Below are 17,270 nucleotides of genomic sequence, written 5' to 3'. Positions count from 1 at the left end.
ATACAACCGTTCAGAAATGCAAAGACAATTTTTTAGATTCATCATAAAGCAAATAATTTATGGTAAAGATCAAATATTTAGAAATTACTTAAGAAGAATGACGAATAGATACAGTTCAACAATTACAAACATTTAAGTAGACAACTATTCGTCAGGAAAGATGCTATGAACAGACACAAACAAAAAATATAATTATCAATATTATAACGAAAAGTTGCAATAAAGAGAAACAACAATTGAAAAATAACCCTAAATATTTTTACTGTGATAAAAAGACGCTAATAGAAAAATTAACTATATTTCAAAAAGTTATGATGAAAAGACACGAATGTAAAAAAATAACCATCGATATTTTAACAGACACAATTTACGATAAAAATACAATTTTACGAAAAGTTGCGATAAAAAGACACTAATGAAAAAAAGGACCGTCAATATTAACCAAAAATAAAGATAAAAAGACACGAATGTAAAAAAAAAAAAACCGTAAATATTCTAATCGACACAACTGTTTACGATAAAAAGATATGAATGAAAAAAAAGTAACCGTCAATATTTTAACAAACACAACTGTTTACGATGAAAATCAGTTTTACGAGAAGTTGCGATAAAAAGACATTAACGAAAAAAATAACTTTCAATGTTAACCAAAAGTTACGATAAAAATATACGAATGTAAAAAAAGTAACCGTCAATCTTTTAACAGACAACTATTTATGATGAAAAGACACGAATGTAGAAAGTAACTGTTAATATTTTAATAGACACAACTGTTTATGATGAAAAGACACGGTTGTAAAAAAAATAATCGTCAATATTTTAACAGACACAACTGTTTATGATGAAAAAATACGAATGTAATAAAGTAACCATCAATATTTTAACAGACACAACTGTTTATGATTAAAAAAATACGAATGTAATAAAGTAACCATCAATATTTTAACAGACACAACTGTTTTCGATGAAAAGACACGATTGTAAAAAAATACCCCCAATATTTTAACAGATACAACTGTTTACGATAAAAAGACAAGACATGAATGCACAAAATATTAAAGGATACATCCAATAAATAGTTTTCAAAATGCATTTAGTGATAGATTTTATCACATTTTAGTATTTTACTTCATATTTGTACAAAATATCACGTAGAACAAACATTCACGAGAAAATATAATTATCAGAAGAAGAAAAAAGTGATTGAATTAAAGAAATTTCAAACTCAAACAAACAGCTCACCATCTTGGCAGTATTTCACCAAACTCAAATAAAAACACTATACATGAAATTAATTCATCAACCTCAGATTATGATACAGAAAATAGATCAGATAAAAAATATAACAATAACAATAAAATAAAATATTGAATATATATGTGGATGATTTATTTTATATGATAATTTTTTCCTCAGAACTTGAAACCGAGGCTGGGCCATTTCTTAGCAGAAGACTCTTTCTTCGGAGGTCTTGCATTTGGATCAATCAGATTCTGGAGCGACTTGGCTTTGTAGTTCCGCGACCGCCCAGCTTCCTTCAAAAGCTCGGCCAAACGTTTCTTCTCGTCTTCAAAATCCGGATTCGCAGTCCCGAGCTTTTCCTCTCTCAGCTTCAGAACCTGCTCTAATATCTCAATCGCATCCTCTATCCTGCAAATTACATAGCCATCACGAAGAAAGACTTTAATGTTTCATTAAGGATGTCTGATCTAATTACATAGTCAGATAGTTTTCTTTAGGACTTTACCTTCCCATAGCGTCATAGGTAGCAGCTAGATTGCTATAAACACCGAGAGTGTCCTGATCGCACGGTCCACGTTCTTGTTCAAGAATACCTCTTGCTTCTTCAAACAGCTCACCCGCTTCATCAATCTTGAAAAGCTGAACGCAGGCTAGTCCCATCTGGTTTAATACAACACCGAAGAAGGCAGATTTCTCACCTGCTGCCCGTAGCTTTGTCACAGCGCTCTCAAACGCGTTTCTTGCGTCCTCGTACCTCCCCACTGTGTAATACATAACTCCCATCCGTGCCTCTAACCCTGCAAATATTTACATACAAAGCAAAACAGATGTAAAGGAAGCTTGACGAGAAGATTGACAATGTCATGCTAAAGACTCGAATTCTTGTACGATCACAATCTACTTCCCTAAAAATACCTCAGATAAGTAATTAGATCTCTTATTTCTAGAATTCTTCGACAATATCACTAACACACAATTACAAATTAGCGTATTGGCTAACTCTAAAACCGGTAGATTCAGAGCAGCAAAACGAGTAAAGTTACTATAAGCGACTTTTCCTTACATGATTAACAATACAAAAATCAGTACTTTACATACAATTCGAGACCAAAATCGCACAATTTCAATACACTGCATAGCAATCCAGCTAAAGGAACATTCATGGTATGGACAAAAAATTTACCTGCAATGGCGCTCTGCTGTCCTGGCTTATCCTCAAGCAATTTCATAGACTTCTGAAGTAGCTTCAATGCTTCCTCAGGTTCATCTACAGACTCATAAATAGCAGAAATCTCAGTTAATCCACCAGCAATCTCCTCCACAGTTGTCCCAGGCACCGGCTTATTGTATATCCTCAACGCATTCTCACAGTAAGACTTAGACTCACGAAGTTTCCCTGTTCTATGGTAAAGCTCAGCCAATCTAACAAACACTGACGCAACCGTCGGATGAGTCTCTCCTTTAGAAGCCTTAAACACAGTAAGAGCCTTCTGATATGAAAACACAGCTTCATCAAACCGGCACAGCGACATGTAAATATTCCCAATACTAACATCAATCGATGCAACCTCAGATTCTTGTCCACTCGCAATCATAGCCATACTAGCAAGAACAAGATGCTCAAGAGCGTTTTCATAATCTCCTTTAGCCTCGCAGATAATTGCCATCAATCTCCTATCAGCTGCTTCCTCCAGTGAAGCAGGTTCACTATGCGCTCGGTGAATCTCTAGAGTCTTCTTGCATAACTCTTCCGCTTTATTGAACTGCATTGCTTGAACATATGCTTCTGCTAAGTACCTGAAAATTATCAGAGACTTCAGAAACTTAGATCTAACCTATATAGTAACTTTTAGCAAACGTAATCTAAGAGTTTAATTAACCATTAAATGCTTAGTTAAGAGAACCTGCAAGTTTCACCAACTCGTGGATCAGTATCACCCAAAGTCTGGATCTGGATCTTAAGACCTTCTTCATAACAAGCAATAGATCTATCAATCTGACCAAGCATAGACAACGTATCACCAAGTTGCATATGACCAGAAAACGCAGCGAGAGAGTGGTCAGGGCCACGAGTCGGATCAGGGACTTGAATAGCTCGTTCAAGAGGTGGTACAGCTTCATCAAATCGGCCGAGACTACAGTAAATAGCAGCGAGAACATGAAGGCTCATAGCGAGATCAAGAACAGGTCCACCATCGCTACCACCGGGAATAGGCGGAGCAACGGCGGCGCAACATCTCTCAAAGGACTTAGTTGCTCGGATCGCGTAATCTAATGCTTTGTTAGGACCTTCACCAGAAGCAATAGCGTCACGAGCTAATTTTAGAAGGAAAGGACCGAGATCTGGATTATCTAGAGATGGATCGTCGACGTCGATTACGGCTGCGGTGGAGGAGGATACGGTTGGGGAATCTTTTTTGCCGGTGGATCTATTTGGTGATGGTTTGGATCGAGATGGTGTAGAGGAAGGGGTTTTCTTCATCGGAGTTCGCGGCGGGTTTGAGAGAGGTTGCGTGTCTGGTACGGCTACACGTAGCGGCGGTGTATCGGAAGGAGTTTTGACTGAGACGAGACCTGGCATTGCTGGCATGAATGTGTCTCTCTGTGGGAAGTGGGAGAGAGAGAGAGAGTTATGGCGGATTTGGTTTTGGATCGGACTTTTGAGATCCAAGTGGAGAAGGAGACGAGTCAGTCAGTGAAAGAGGTAAGGGTAGTTTCGTAATTAAGTTTTAGATTGGAGGAGATAACGGTCATGTTGTGTTGGAAAATATTGGTGATAGATTATTAAATAAAAAAACTTTTCTTACACACAAAAAAAACAAACTAAAATAGATTTTGTACTTAGTGACGACAAGTGATAGATAGATTTTACAAGATAGATAAGTTTGCATGACAAGATTTGTACTGTTCTGAATCAGAATTTCTGATGAATTGTTCTCAATCTAAAATTTTATGAACTCACAAATTTAGATAGTAAATTAAATTAGAGAAGAGAGTTAAAAAAAGTAATGCAATCTAAGTTTTCATTTTACAATAAATTGAATATAAATCTTTTTTATGATGTGTATATTGAAATGGAGATAGTTGAGCATTTATCCACTTTTTACCATATGGTTTATGGTTTCAGTATTTAGAATGTAGGTTTTTTTTTTTTCTTTTTTTCCAACAAACAGAATTTATTTATATGAGTAAATCTTTACAAAGAGAGTTTTTGAGCCAAAGTGGCTGATAACCAGAATTCGATTGAAACTTGTAACACGAATAAAGTGGAGAAGCTAAGAGGTGAGCAGTATTATTACAGAGTCTATTTGTGAAAGTGAAAACCACAGTAGAAAATCTTGATGCCCAAAAATCCACATCTCGGAGAAGACTGGTTATTTCACATCTAGAAATTGCACCATTAATTGCCTTGATAAGGATCTCACAATCACCTTCGAACTGAACACACTTATACCCTCGTACCCATGCTTGTTGCATTGCGATTAATAACGCTTTTGTCTCAGCTTCCAAAGCAGTGGTACCATTTTAGACTATTGATGATCCCCAAGCCTTCGCTAATCCTGCATGATCACGTATGATCCACCCTCCCGTACTCTGAGTATTATTACCCGTGAAACCCGCATCGAAGTTGCACTTTACTAAAGGAAAGACCGGTTTCTTCCACCGCACGTTTGCCCTGTGTGATGATCGTGTTAAAACGGAAGCGTCCTCTCTTCGGTTCACACTTTGTAACCATTCATTGACTTCTGCTTCAGTTTGTGTCACAACCCTTGAGCAACTTTCACTGAACTTATTAAACACAAGATTATTGCGTGCTTTCCATAATCTCCATATGAGCCAAAATGGGGCCAACCTTTGCTCTGTATTCAGAGTATTGTTTGAAAAAGAATTGATAAGGAAAGAAATATTCTCCTCTGTGTCTTGAGAGAAAGTATGACCCGGTAACCAAGGGAAGTTTGATAGACCCCAAATTGACGCAGCATAAGGACACGTAAATAAAACATGGTTTATCGTCTCTTCTTCAGTTGGGCATCTGGGGCAGTGTGGATCGATGTCCATTCCTCGAGTGAGAAGTCGCGAGCGTGTTGGTAATGCTTTTGAGATTGTACGCCAAAGCATGTACTTGATTTTTGGAATAATAGGGAGTTTCCAAAGCTTGTTCTTAATTTCCACTGAACCATGAGGCACCACTGGTCTAACCTAAATATTCGTTGGGTCATTAAAGAGAAACCAGTACCCGGACTTAACTGTATAATCCCCAGAAGAAGAGTAGTTCCAAACTAGCTTATCTTGATGCACAATCCTGGAAAGATGATGGTTCATAACAAAACGGTGGTCGTCGGGACTAACAAGCTGAGAAATGAGATGTGCGTTCCAATACCTATACGAACCCTGAGTTGAGATTAACGTATCCACCGTGATATCCAACGTAGGAGTGACGACGTTGAGAGGTCGTGGAGGGTGCGATGCAATAAAATTATCTTGACTGATTCAAACGGTTTTGCCATCTCCGACAATGAATCTGCTTCCTTTTTTAATTACATCTAAACCCGCAAGCATAGAAGTCCATCCGTAAGATTGATATCTCTGCCTTTTAGCGTCCAGAATAGAGTCTTCTCTAAAGTATCTTGCTTTCATTATTCGGGCAAATAAAGAATTTGGGTTGTTAATCATCCGCCATACTTGTTTTGCAAGTAAAGCGTCATTGAATTTAGCCAAATCTCTAAACCCTAAACCACCTTCCTTTTTCGAGTATTGTAATCTCTTCCAAGCTATCCATGGTATTTCTCTTTTTTTTGCATTCTTTTCCCACCAGAAATTCATTAAAAGAGCTTCAATCTCCGAAACGATATTCAATGGTAATTTGAAGCAAGACATTGCATACACCGGCATCGACATCGCCACTGATTTTAACATAATTTCTTTTCCTGCCGGTGATAAATATTTCGCACTCCAACTGGATGTTCGTTTCTTTACTCTTTCAATGATATAGTTGAACATGTCTCGTTTTTTCCGCCCAAATTGCTCCGGGAGCCCAAGATATTTCCCACCTCCACCATGACTTTGTATACCAAGAATGTTTTTGAGACGATTTTGAGTGGTGCCATGTACTCGTGAACCAAACGTTATCATTGATTTGGACATATTAATTTTTTGGCCCGAATAGTACTCATAAACATCAAAGACATCCTTTAAAGCTTGGCAGTTTCGGACATTAGATTGGCAGAAAAAAAGAGAGTCATCCGCAAATTGTAGATGAGTAACACCAGGAACACCATTACCAATTCGGATACCTCGAATATCCCCTTCCGCTACTCTGTTTTTAATAAGATGGTTGAGTATATCAGCACATAGAATGAAGAGATATGGAGATAAGGGATCTCCTTGTCTTATTCCACGTTGTGGTTGAATTGTGCCATGAGGTATGCCATTCACTAAAACTGAGTAGTTGACTGATTTCACTGCTCCCATTATCCATTTGATCCATGTCTCGCTGAAACCAAATAGTCTCATCGTTGTCTCCAAAAAATTCCACTCCACTCTATCATACGCCTTACTCACATCTGTCTTAACCGCCATATAGGATTGAGAGACTCGTTTCCTTGTTTTCAGAGAGTGCATCATTTCGTGTGCGATCATAACGTTATCATTAACTAACCTTCCCGGGATAAAGGCAGCCTGAGAGTCTGAAACAATTGCATCTAGATGGCCTTTTAGTCGTTCTACAAGACATTTAGAAATAATCTTGTAGAGAACATTACATAATGCAATGGGGCGATAGTCAGAAAGTGTTTCAGGGTTTGTAATTTTAGGTATCATACATATATTTGTGTGATTTATTGATTGTTTCATGTATGATGTCCTGAAAAAAATTTTAACCTCTTTTATCACATCCGGACCAACAATCTCCCAACAAGACTTATAGAAACGAGCTGTTAGACCATCAGGACCCGGTGCTTTGTCATCTCCTATATGACAAATGGCGTTATAAATTTCCAAATCACTTAAGTCCTTTGTGAGATCGTCATTTATTTGCTCTGTCACTATAGGTTTGAAACCCGCAAAATCAATGATTGAAACAGGACGACCATTGCTCTCATAAACCTTTGTAAAGAACTCCTGAGCATGAACCCCTATCTCTTTGTCACCCCGATAAATCATTCCCTCCTCATCCTTAATTGTCACTAAACGATTCACAGAAAATCTTGTTTTGGTACAAGCATGAAAAAATTCTGTGTTGCGGTCTCCTTCTTTCATCCATTGGTTTCTACTTTTTTGTTGCCAATATCTCTCTTCATCACGGTAAGCAACGGTGAGCTCTCTCTGTATATGTGATATAGTTCGTCTCTCCGTTCTATTAACACTTGACATAGCTTTATCTAAAGCCGCTTGGAGTTGGTTTATCCGGATTCGGGAATTCAAATTAGATTTATGTTTCAACTTTGCCATCGCCTGTCTGCAGGTCCTTACTTGATCCGGAAGGTGTTTTCTCTGACCATTGATCGCCTTATTCCAACCAGCTTTGACATATGTTTTGAAGTGTGGCACCTCAAGAAGTCGTTTGTCAAAACGAAATGGTCGCATCTTTCTTGTTTCAGTTTTTTCGAGAGATAGGAATAATGGTTTGTGATCAGATCCTGTGAACTCAAGAAATTCCAACTCAGCAAAGGGGAATAAGAATGCTCCTTCAGAGTTGATGAACGCTCTATCTAAACAACACTTCACCGTATGAGAGTGACGCTCCCCCACCCATGAGAATCGGTCTCCTATTGAACGAATATCCTTTAAATCACAAGTGCTAACCATATTTCTGAAACCTCTAAAAGTCCACTCATCTCTCTGCGGTCCCCCAATCTTTTCATTGTTTGATAAAATCTCATTAAAATCTCCTATCAAAATCCATGGATCATTGCGTGTTTTTGATAAATTTTCAAAGTGAGTCCATAAGCTATGTCTTTCACTTTGACATGGATGACCATACACACGAGACAAATAGAAGTTTATATTATTGATAGAGATATGTACATCGATATGGCGATCATCTTGATAAAGATTGGACAAACGCACACTATCCTTCCACAACAAGGCCAAACCACCACTATGACCTTGTGGGGGTTGAGTTATTACATTGGGAAACCCTAAAACACTTGCTAAATTACTAATAACTTCACACTTGTTTAAAGTTTCAATCAGAAATAAAACATCAAACTTAAATACTTTACATAAATTACTAAGTTGCGATTGAGTCAGCGGCACCCCAATGCCCTGACAGTTCCAAGATCCGATCCTCATGGGGGCTGTGGGGGTACCGGGGACCCCGCGCCTCCGTCCATTGAAAGTGGTGAAGAGACAGATGCTCCAAGACTCACTTTCTTATCTCTCTTGCGAATATGTCCTAAGACAGCCGACTCTTCTTCTGCTTCAGCCTGGTTGTAGAGCATTTCGAAACTGACTCGCTTCCTTTTAACAAATGGAAAGCCTATTGTAGCATTGTCAGATACTTCCTCTAGGAGTCCAGCCTCCCTTTGATGATCCATCAATGTTTCCCGAACGTGTTTGGCATGGAGGTATCGCAGTCTCTCTGCAGTCAACTCTGTGTCCTCAAAAGCGCTCGCCAAGTCAGATGGAACAGAACTTGAGGATCCCTCCTGCTTCACACTTGTGGCACCGGCGTTGTGTCCTTGTAAACCCGGAATCAAAGAGGCAGGATCAATGCTAGGCAAGGAATCCTCTGCAGCCATATCATCTTCATCATGTCCTTGATCATGATTGTCATCATCGTTGTCATCATTCACGTTGACAGGGACATACTCTTCAAAGGACAAATTGCATTCCTTCACATCATGTTTGAGAGATCCACACTTGGTACAGAAATTTCGAAGCCTTTCAAATCGAAACTTGATGATGGTGTTCTCATTTTCCTGGAATTGGAAGTTCCTCTGGAAACGGAGATGATCATCAAAGTTCCATGCCAATTTGACCCTCACAAAACCCATTTGATTTGCATTTTCATCAAAATCCACATCCGTAACATAGCCTAGTCTGCTTCCAACTACTCTAGCCATTGCATTAGTCAAGTAAAGTATTGGGATACCTTGTATTTGAACCCAAAATGGTATTATCTTCATTTCACCCTCCGTGATGTTTGGAAACCAACGGTGAACAGACAACATCCAGTCATTGAAGGACCAAGGACCACGTTGAAGAACCAGATTCATCGACTCTTCATTACGAAACTTGAATTGAACCCTTCCGTTCCCAACGATCCGTCCAACACATGAATCAACAAGACCCCAAACCCTTGGCATTTGGCCAATTAAAGCACGCAGATTTTGCTTTCTCGGATTCACCGTTGTAACAATCAAAGAGAACCGGTTCACTGACGCCGCTTGGGAAACAAACTCCGGCGATAGAACAATTGGGACATCGTCAACACCCAAATCAAGGTCTTGAACAGATTTTCGAAGGAAATCACTCATGATTGATAGTAGTTTAAACTCGAATTGATAGAACAAAGAAAGAGAGAACATAATCGGATGAACACGGTGGTTATATAGGAGAGGCCATGGCGGTTTTAGTTGGTGGTTACTTCCCGAAAATGAGGGAAGAGAGTAACTATCATTGATTTTTGACAGATTAAAACCGCCAGTGAAGATCTTGACATCAAAACCGTGATCTATCCTGGTCGGAAAAGATCTCCGATGGAGAAAACTAGAACGGCGAAAATCGCCCAGAGAATCGCCTTTCGAGAGAGACATCTATGTGATAAAGTAGATTAAACTTGCCGTTAGAATGTAGGTTTAAAAAATAGTCTTACACACTAAACATGGATTAAACCCGGGAATTTTTTTTTTTTTTGTAATACCACGATACCATAATCAATTTAGTAATTCAATATTTTATTACTTCTTAAATTTTAACTAATATAATATGTTATTTAGTGTTTTTATTCAGTTTTAGTAAATTCAGTGTTACATACTCTCTTTGTTTCATGAAAAGTATTATTTTCACATATTTCAAAAAAAAAAATACTATGTAAATTTTTACTATAACTTTTATAAATACACTTAATTAAAAAAAATTCTTATAATTAATAAAATAAAATTATAAAGATAAAAATAAATTTTTCTTTTTTTTAAACTGCAATGAAAGTATAAAACGATACTATTGTAAGGAAAAAAAACTTAAATGATATAATTTGTAAAACATAGAAGTAATAAATATGAATATATTGATCCATAAAAATACGAATACATTACAAAGAATTATAATATTTTGGAAAAAGACTTACAAATGACTTAATGAAGACAGATAAAGAGAATAAGAGCATTTTCCTATTGGATATTAGTTTGGTCGAGACATGCTTCATCATCATCCTTCGTTGTACTCACACAGTAGTAGTTGCAGTGGTAGGTAATCACCGTCAAAAACAAAGTTCGACGTTTCTCACAAATTGTTTCACCCATTATGATACTGCCAAGTGGAAATGACAGAGAAGATAGGCTCGTGCCAGCTAATAGAGAAATAACTTTAAAAACAAATGTCAACTTGGTATTTTGGTAATGATGGACCAACAAATAAATTAAGACTTTAAACGTAAAATAATTAGGAGATAATAGAAAAGAGAACCAAACACCAGCTCGGTTGTGTTGTGTCAATCCATAGATCATGTGATAAGATACTCTTTCCATGTCACCAAAATTAGGAGCAAACTTTCCTATATCTCACTCTAATTAATATTCTTAAATTTTATTTAATTATTTGTTAAGATATATTCAAAGAGATAAGGTAAAAGATTCGTCTACTAGAGGAGAATTTATGCCATATACTACATATTAAAAATAAAAATATCAAATTTATCTTCAATACAATAACATAAATACCAAAAAAAAAAAAAAAACAAAAAAAAAATATCTGCGTTTCACCTTCGTCATAAATAGGCCCAACTGTTGGGTGTGAGTTAACATTTCGGCCCATTATTCTCTTTTTTCATACTACTTGGGCTTGTAATTTGGCCCATTGTTTTTCTTTCTTCTTTTTCAATAAGTAGGGATTTCAATTAGAGAGAGACTAGAGGAAGCTACAACCCTTGCTCTGCTCCTCCTAAACTTCTTCATCAATTCCATGGAGACTCCTAATTCTAGCCGATGGTCGGACCTCCCTCTTAATATCTTGAAATCTGTGTTCCAACGTTTGATTTTTTGTTGATTTCCACCGCGCTAAGATCGTGTGTACGAATTGGTACTTGAGCTCGAAACAAACGTCGCACAAGAAAAGGAAATCTGCGTGGCTGATGCTTTTTCCAGAAGATGGTTGTGTGCTATACAATCCAGAAGAAGATAATAGAGTTTACAATACAAAGAGAGACTTTTCAAAGACTCGTTTCCTAGCAAACTCAGGTAACTTGTTCCTCACGGTAGATGTTGAATCCAATCTCTATATCATAGATTTGTTTAGCGAGAAGAGAATCAATCTCCCACCTTTAGACTCAGTGGAAGGCCTTTTTACTCTTAAGCGAATAGGAGATAAGGATTTCGAAGAGAAATTTACTAGACCTAGCTTTGGTTACAGAAACCAGAATGTGGTTAATTTGAGAGGTCTTTTGTGGGTAGATGAGGAGAATAAAGAAGAATACACTGTTGTGTGGTTTTTCGATACAGGTGCCAACTATATAACCTATTGCAAGAACGGGGAAGATCATTACCATACCATTCCAACATATATCGATGTAATTCACAGAGAGTTACGAGGCATACAATGAATTTGTAGCCAACACTGATCTATTACCACCACGTTACCTAGCTTCTCATTCGAGTAGTGATGATAAGATGTATTCTAGCCATAGAAATATTGTTGTTACAACATCAGGAGAGGTTTTGTTAGTCGAGAGCATCGTTTGTGAGTCTAGAATCGGCTTCCGCCTCTATAAGAAGGTTCCTAATCCAAATCCGGATGAGCTTTTATACACACCGTATGTGTCTGTTGAGGTATATTCTTTAGGCGATGAGGCCTTTCGTTTGGATTTAGGTATCATTGTGCCTGCTGACCATCCCCTTGGTATCGAACCATCTATTTCACCCGTTACGACCGTGTCTATAACTGTGAAAAGGATTTTTCATGTCGGGTCCGACACATCTGTGTGTTCAATCTTGAAACAAAGAAAATCACACGCTTCCCAAGTCTCTCGCACTTAAAGCTAAAGGATGCTCGATGGTTTCTCCCGTCTTAATTTGCTTCTTTCTGCCTTTTGTTATTTTATGTTATTTGCCTATGTGATCTATTTGCCAACAAAGAAATGCTTCCCAATGGTTTCTCCATGTCTCTTGTTTTTTTTTTTATATGAATGTGATATTAAGAAATGAAGAAGGGTCGTAATTTACTTAACTAGCTAATAAGGCTTGGCTTGCCAAAAAAAAAAACCTTACAAAAATTTTGCATTAAGTCACCGACGAAGGCCTTCGTTTTCCTTCTTGCGAAGATTGTGTCGCCTTAATAAGTTTATCCGGTCTTTTGAAGGTTGTGTGTCCGTGGTTGAAGACAAATCTATTGTGAAATTTGTTGTCGCGCTCTAGCCATATGACATAAATGGTTGCTTGCGAAACCAAACGTGCGAAGAAATTGTGGTTGTTCTTGACTAATGATGAGAGGCCATGGCCAAAAATATATACGGGTAGAGGTTCTTAACGGACTGGTTGACTATTCTTAGCCAAGCTTCAGCTCAGTGGAATGACCGTGTGGAGGGTTACCTAGCTCGATTAGTTCTGCAGGCATCCGTACACAGGACTGTCTCTAATCCATGGTAGACTATTACGCAAATGTCATGGGTCCATTACAAAATTCAAAAGATTCTTAAAGGAAAAAAGCCCATTTTTATATTAAAAAAATTACTTAAAAGGTTTTAGTTTTAATTTTATTTTGCCAAAGGCCCAAAAATATTATGAGTCGGGTCGTACATACTATTTGGCGAGAGCGTAATGGACGTAAGCATGATAATCCTCCCAACCCAGCAAATCGTCTAATCAAGTGGATAGATGCTCACATACGAAACCAACTTTCGGCAATAAGATTTGAGGAAGATAGAAGATATGACAAAAGACTCCAACTTTGGTTTAGCACAAGAGGAACATACTAAACAAGCTCTAAAGCTCTAAAAAAATTTAAACGTAATGTTGCTTAATCTATCACTGCACAAGTTGTAAAAACGTTTTTTTTTCTTAAAATCTAATTTAACATTAAATTCAAAAAATAATAATGATGAGAGTCTATGGATAATAACTTAAAGATTCTAAACTCTTGTTTAAATTCAAAAAACAAACACACATTAATAATTAAGATGATTTGTTCACATTGAGCTTAATTAGTAACTTTCGATGTGATACAGACACACGATCATCTATGCTCGCTCTAGCAACCTAAAAACACTTTTGGTGAATAAGTTTAAATTAAGATCAAAATCTACATGATGTCAAGCTAGATTTAATCAATAAGAAAAATAACATACGAAGAATCCAATCAATAGTTCTCAAATCTAATAATCATATTATAACAAAGTGTAGAGCTTTGTATTTGGACAAAAGATCTGAGAAGAATGAGACACTCATTGCCACAGAAGGTCGCAAGTCCTCAAAACTCAAAAGAACAAAACAAATATCGGAAATAAAAAATATTAGTATTATAAAACGAAAAAGTAAAACAAAAGTTTTGCGCATCCAGGGAATCGAACCCTGGTCAGTACCGTGGGAGGGTACTATGATACCACTACACCAGATGCGCTTTTTGTTTAAACATTCCATATAACTAGATTTATCTTAACCACAAATTTCAATCAAAACATTACATATTTTCTTCTGCATCGCCACATCGTCTAAAAAAAATCCCCAAATTCGTTTCTCTTCGATTCAAAATCTCTCCGCAAAAAATCCCCAAACACGATCTCAACCTTGTGAGATTTCCAATCGAAATCGAGAAGCCATGGATAACAGCAGCAGCATCAATTCCACCGCTTCCACGGCCTCAAATCTGAGCACGGCTTCTCTGGAAAAGCTAGATCAAGCGGCGAGCTGGGTCAGCACCACCGTTATTTCCGCCTTCTTCGCCTCCCTCGAGCGTTGCTCATGCGTTAACCTATCTACCTCCGATGATGACGATGAAGGCGAAGAATCTCACAACCGTCCCCTTGCTCTCTCCGCCGCTCCTCACCCAGACGACATCGTTTAGATTCCCTTCGTTCGGTAAATCCTTCTTCGGTTTCGCCTTCTTTTTATTTTTGGTGATCTAGAAATTGTATCAACTTTTGATTGTACATGCCAGATTTGGTGTTTCTTCAAATGTTTATGTGTAAACCTGACTATTATTACCTGCGTTTGATTCGATATGGTTTGTGATTTGTGAAGTTTATTTATATATATATGCTTGATTTTGGGATTTTGATTTTTACATAGTTAGTCTGTTGAAAGATTCAACTGCGTTGATGAATGTGATTCTGGGAATATCTTGTGTGTGATTCATCTTTAGAGAAGTTTGCTTCTGTATCTTTCATAATCATTGGTCTCTTGTGGTTGTTGGTGATGTACTGATGTTTAACACATGATCTGGCTTCATTTTGGATACAAAGATAACAAGTTTGCTTTGTAGGTAGATTGGTTCAGATATAGATAGAGTTTTGTTTAGTAGTCCAATGATGAGTTGCAATGAGATTTTACACTCATCGTTCCAATTGCTAAAGCAGTTTGAAGTTGCTATGTTGAAGCACAATAATGACTCTGAGGACTACATTAGGTTTTTCTTCTTGTTTTTGTTTCTCTCCTTTTCTCCATCTCTATATGTGCCAAGTTTTAGTGAAGCTGCAATTTTGGGATATGATGTCATCTATAGGTGTTGGGGAAAACAAAAGTTTCTGAAACTGTTGTGTGTTTATGTATTGATTTTGTCATATTAGTTTACCAATGACCTTTCTCAATCTTTCTTCCTGAAATTTGTGGTTTTGTGTCCAAAAACTTGGCATGATGGTTTCCATAAAACCTGATAAATGGCGTTTTATAATTTATCTCTTTTTGGGTACTCAACAAAGTACATGTGCAAGGAGGTGTTTGCTTTTGAAAAGAGGTATCAAATTATTCATTCAGCTTCCATGTTTTTCTGCCGCAAAGAAATCTTGATTGGGTCCATGCATTGTTGAATGACTTTTCTCTTTTTGTATGAAAATTATAATACTTTTGTTACGGTTCAAATCAAAGCAAGAAGAATAGTTGTACATTGCTTAATCTTCTTAGGCCAAACTGATTTCTCTTTCTCAATTCACAACCAATGGGGTTGTCAACGTATCAACAAAAGTTTGGTCCTTTTACTTATTAGCTTAAACATAGACCGCACCATTTATATCATTTAATCAGGATCAAAGTTACAAGAATCAGAAGCTTTATGTCACTCCTAATACAATCTAGCATTACAACGAAGCAGCAAATACGCCTGAAATTATCGGGTTACCTCGCTTGGGGTCCACTCTTAAGGCATTGTGAGTGAACTGTGAATTGAACAAAGCTATTATCCATCTTCATTCGACCTTCGAAAATAAGCAGACCAGCTTGTAGGAAGAAGAAAAGCCTGGAACTTCAAATTGCTTAGCTACATCTTCATTTAAAGTTTACCGAATCTCGAAACTGATATACACCATTCAATGGTCAAGATTTACAATTGCAAGTCTATCACATCTTTCCACCAATCTTCTCTTTGCAGACTTACTTCTATAACACCAAACCTCAAACGCTTCACTTAAATCCGGAAACTTCACACCTTCCAACCCAATACCTCTCATCCATTCACCAAACACTTCTGCTTGGTCATTTGAAGGCAATGTCAAAACCAAAGACACCATAGATCCTTCTATAAATTCACAAAGATCTTCATCCATTCTATACTCATACTCACATCCCTCTGCATCAACCAAAGTCTTTAATCTCCTTATGAAAGGCAACCATATCTTCAAAAGACAAGTCCTGCTTTTAGAAGGAACAATCACAATTCCATAACCTACCGCTTCTAAAATCTTCCCTGTAACCTCAACTAGCTTAACCTTCACACCCAATATCCTAGAATCCAACTCACACTTCTGAGCAATCACAAGAATCTCACTCGATGCATCGGTCCACTTAACGACAAGATCTTTCATCAACTCCATCCTTGGCAATACTTTACACAACCACTCAATATCATATAATGTCTTAAGAACACTAAACTCAGTACATTCAGGAAGAATCACAAGCAATGATGATAATCTATCCAATAACATCGATATAACATTTGAGATACCTAATCTCACAACGGATTTCACTTCCTCTTCGGAAATCAGTAACCGTACCTCTTCGTCTTCAGATAACATAAACTCCACTTGTTCTTGAGCTGATGTTTTCAGCTCATCAACAAGCTCAGGAGAGTTCTTTAGTGTATCAATGGACATGGCGAAATGAAGAGCTGACAAGAAGACATTCTTTGTATTGAGGGATACATCAATGACATCGTCCTGCATTTTTCGATGTTTTAACTGCGAATTCATCAAATCAAGAAACATATTTTAAGTAGATTATCAATAAATCCTAAATCCAATCAAAAGACTTAAAACTTTTCTATAATCAACAACTCTAACTACATAAACAACAAACCAATAAGAACACAATTACCAAATTTGTAACTGAAATTTCCTTACGTTCATCGATTTCAAGAACCCTAATTAGCATTTCATAGCTCTGTTTTCGTCAATCTAATCACATTTTACAGAGTAATTAACAAAACAAACAAAACAGAGAAAAATACTTACTTTTTCCCCAAAATTTTCTTCCTTTAAGTTAAACAACAATGGAGGATGATAATAAACAACATTGCTTTGAATGAAGAGTGAAGAAGAAAGATTGAAACTTTAGCAATCCAATGGGGATCTTCACACGCTGATTTGGTTTAACTAAACCGAATCGAATTTGGTTGATAATAAAACGACGTCGTATAACTGAAGGATATTACGGTAATTTAAGTCA

General features: G+C 37.1%; 4 protein-coding genes, 1 non-coding gene and 1 pseudogene across 8 annotated transcripts; 2 read left to right on the top strand and 4 right to left on the bottom strand.

Moving 5' to 3' along the window:
* Positions 1-1,180: 1,180 nt before the first annotated feature.
* On the bottom strand, positions 1,181-4,072 carry KLCR1 (Tetratricopeptide repeat (TPR)-like superfamily protein). 2 transcript variants are annotated; one of them, NM_117152.5, is made up of 4 exons: positions 3,147-4,072; positions 2,426-3,039; positions 1,748-2,039; positions 1,181-1,650 (listed from the first exon to the last, which is right to left on the bottom strand). In NM_117152.5, exons 1-4 carry the CDS (start codon positions 3,830-3,832, stop codon positions 1,413-1,415), a joined length of 1,830 nt encoding a protein of 609 aa, NP_192822.1. In that variant the 5' UTR covers positions 3,833-4,072; the 3' UTR covers positions 1,181-1,412. The 2 variants fall into 2 exon arrangements, with proteins under 2 accessions (NP_192822.1, NP_974530.1); NM_202801.1 differs by having other exon boundaries at positions 1,190-2,039; positions 3,147-3,930.
* Positions 4,073-5,733: 1,661 nt separating this feature from the next.
* On the bottom strand, positions 5,734-9,722 carry AT4G10830 (annotated as a pseudogene; the record flags this gene model as incomplete). Its single annotated transcript has 1 exon — positions 5,734-9,722.
* Positions 9,723-11,536: 1,814 nt separating this feature from the next.
* Positions 11,537-12,437, top strand: AT4G10820 (F-box family protein; the record flags this gene model as incomplete). Its single annotated transcript, NM_117150.1, has 2 exons — positions 11,537-11,903; positions 11,983-12,437. The coding sequence occupies 2 exons, from the start codon at positions 11,537-11,539 to the stop codon at positions 12,435-12,437; spliced, it is 822 nt and encodes a 273-aa protein (NP_192820.1).
* Positions 12,438-13,945: 1,508 nt separating this feature from the next.
* On the bottom strand, positions 13,946-14,016 carry AT4G10815. The gene has a single exon. It is a non-coding gene; the product is annotated as a tRNA-Gly (tRNA).
* Positions 14,017-14,045: 29 nt separating this feature from the next.
* AT4G10810 (uncharacterized protein) lies at positions 14,046-14,893 on the top strand. Its single transcript, NM_117149.3, has one exon. The coding sequence runs from the start codon at positions 14,215-14,217 to the stop codon at positions 14,458-14,460; it is 246 nt and encodes an 81-aa protein (NP_192819.1). The 5' UTR covers positions 14,046-14,214; the 3' UTR covers positions 14,461-14,893.
* A 22-nt stretch (positions 14,894-14,915) lies between these two features.
* AT4G10800 (BTB/POZ domain protein) lies at positions 14,916-17,257 on the bottom strand. Of its 2 annotated transcripts, none has more exons than NM_117148.5 (2): positions 17,057-17,173; positions 14,916-16,783 (listed from the first exon to the last, which is right to left on the bottom strand). In NM_117148.5, the coding sequence occupies exon 2, from the start codon at positions 16,766-16,768 to the stop codon at positions 15,917-15,919; it is 852 nt and encodes a 283-aa protein (NP_192818.1). In that variant the 5' UTR covers positions 16,769-16,783; positions 17,057-17,173; the 3' UTR covers positions 14,916-15,916. The 2 variants fall into 2 exon arrangements, with proteins under 2 accessions (NP_192818.1, NP_001328822.1); NM_001340686.1 differs by having other exon boundaries at positions 15,565-16,762; positions 17,057-17,257.
* Between the last annotated feature and the right edge of the window lie 13 nt (positions 17,258-17,270).

Source organism: Arabidopsis thaliana, chromosome 4 (assembly GCF_000001735.4).
Source record: "Arabidopsis thaliana chromosome 4, partial sequence".
Lineage (NCBI taxonomy): Eukaryota > Viridiplantae > Streptophyta > Magnoliopsida > Brassicales > Brassicaceae > Arabidopsis > Arabidopsis thaliana.
The sequence above is the reverse complement of the archived record's forward strand: the minus strand, read 5'-3'. Positions and strand labels throughout refer to the sequence as shown.

Coding starts and splice junctions, on each gene's coding strand:
- AT4G10810 (NM_117149.3), top strand. CDS start 14,215: ATGGATAACAGCAGCAGCATCAATTCCACCGCTTCCACGGCCTCAAAT.
- KLCR1 (NM_117152.5), bottom strand. CDS start 3,832: ATGCCAGCAATGCCAGGTCTCGTCTCAGTCAAAACTCCTTCCGATACA. Junction 3,040..3,146: donor CGAGTTGGTGAAACTTGCAG/GTTCTCTTAACT, acceptor GATAATTTTCAG/GTACTTAGCAGAAGCATATG. Junction 2,040..2,425: donor ACAGCAGAGCGCCATTGCAG/GTAAATTTTTTG, acceptor AAATATTTGCAG/GGTTAGAGGCACGGATGGGA.
- AT4G10800 (NM_117148.5), bottom strand. CDS start 16,768: ATGCAGGACGATGTCATTGATGTATCCCTCAATACAAAGAATGTCTTC.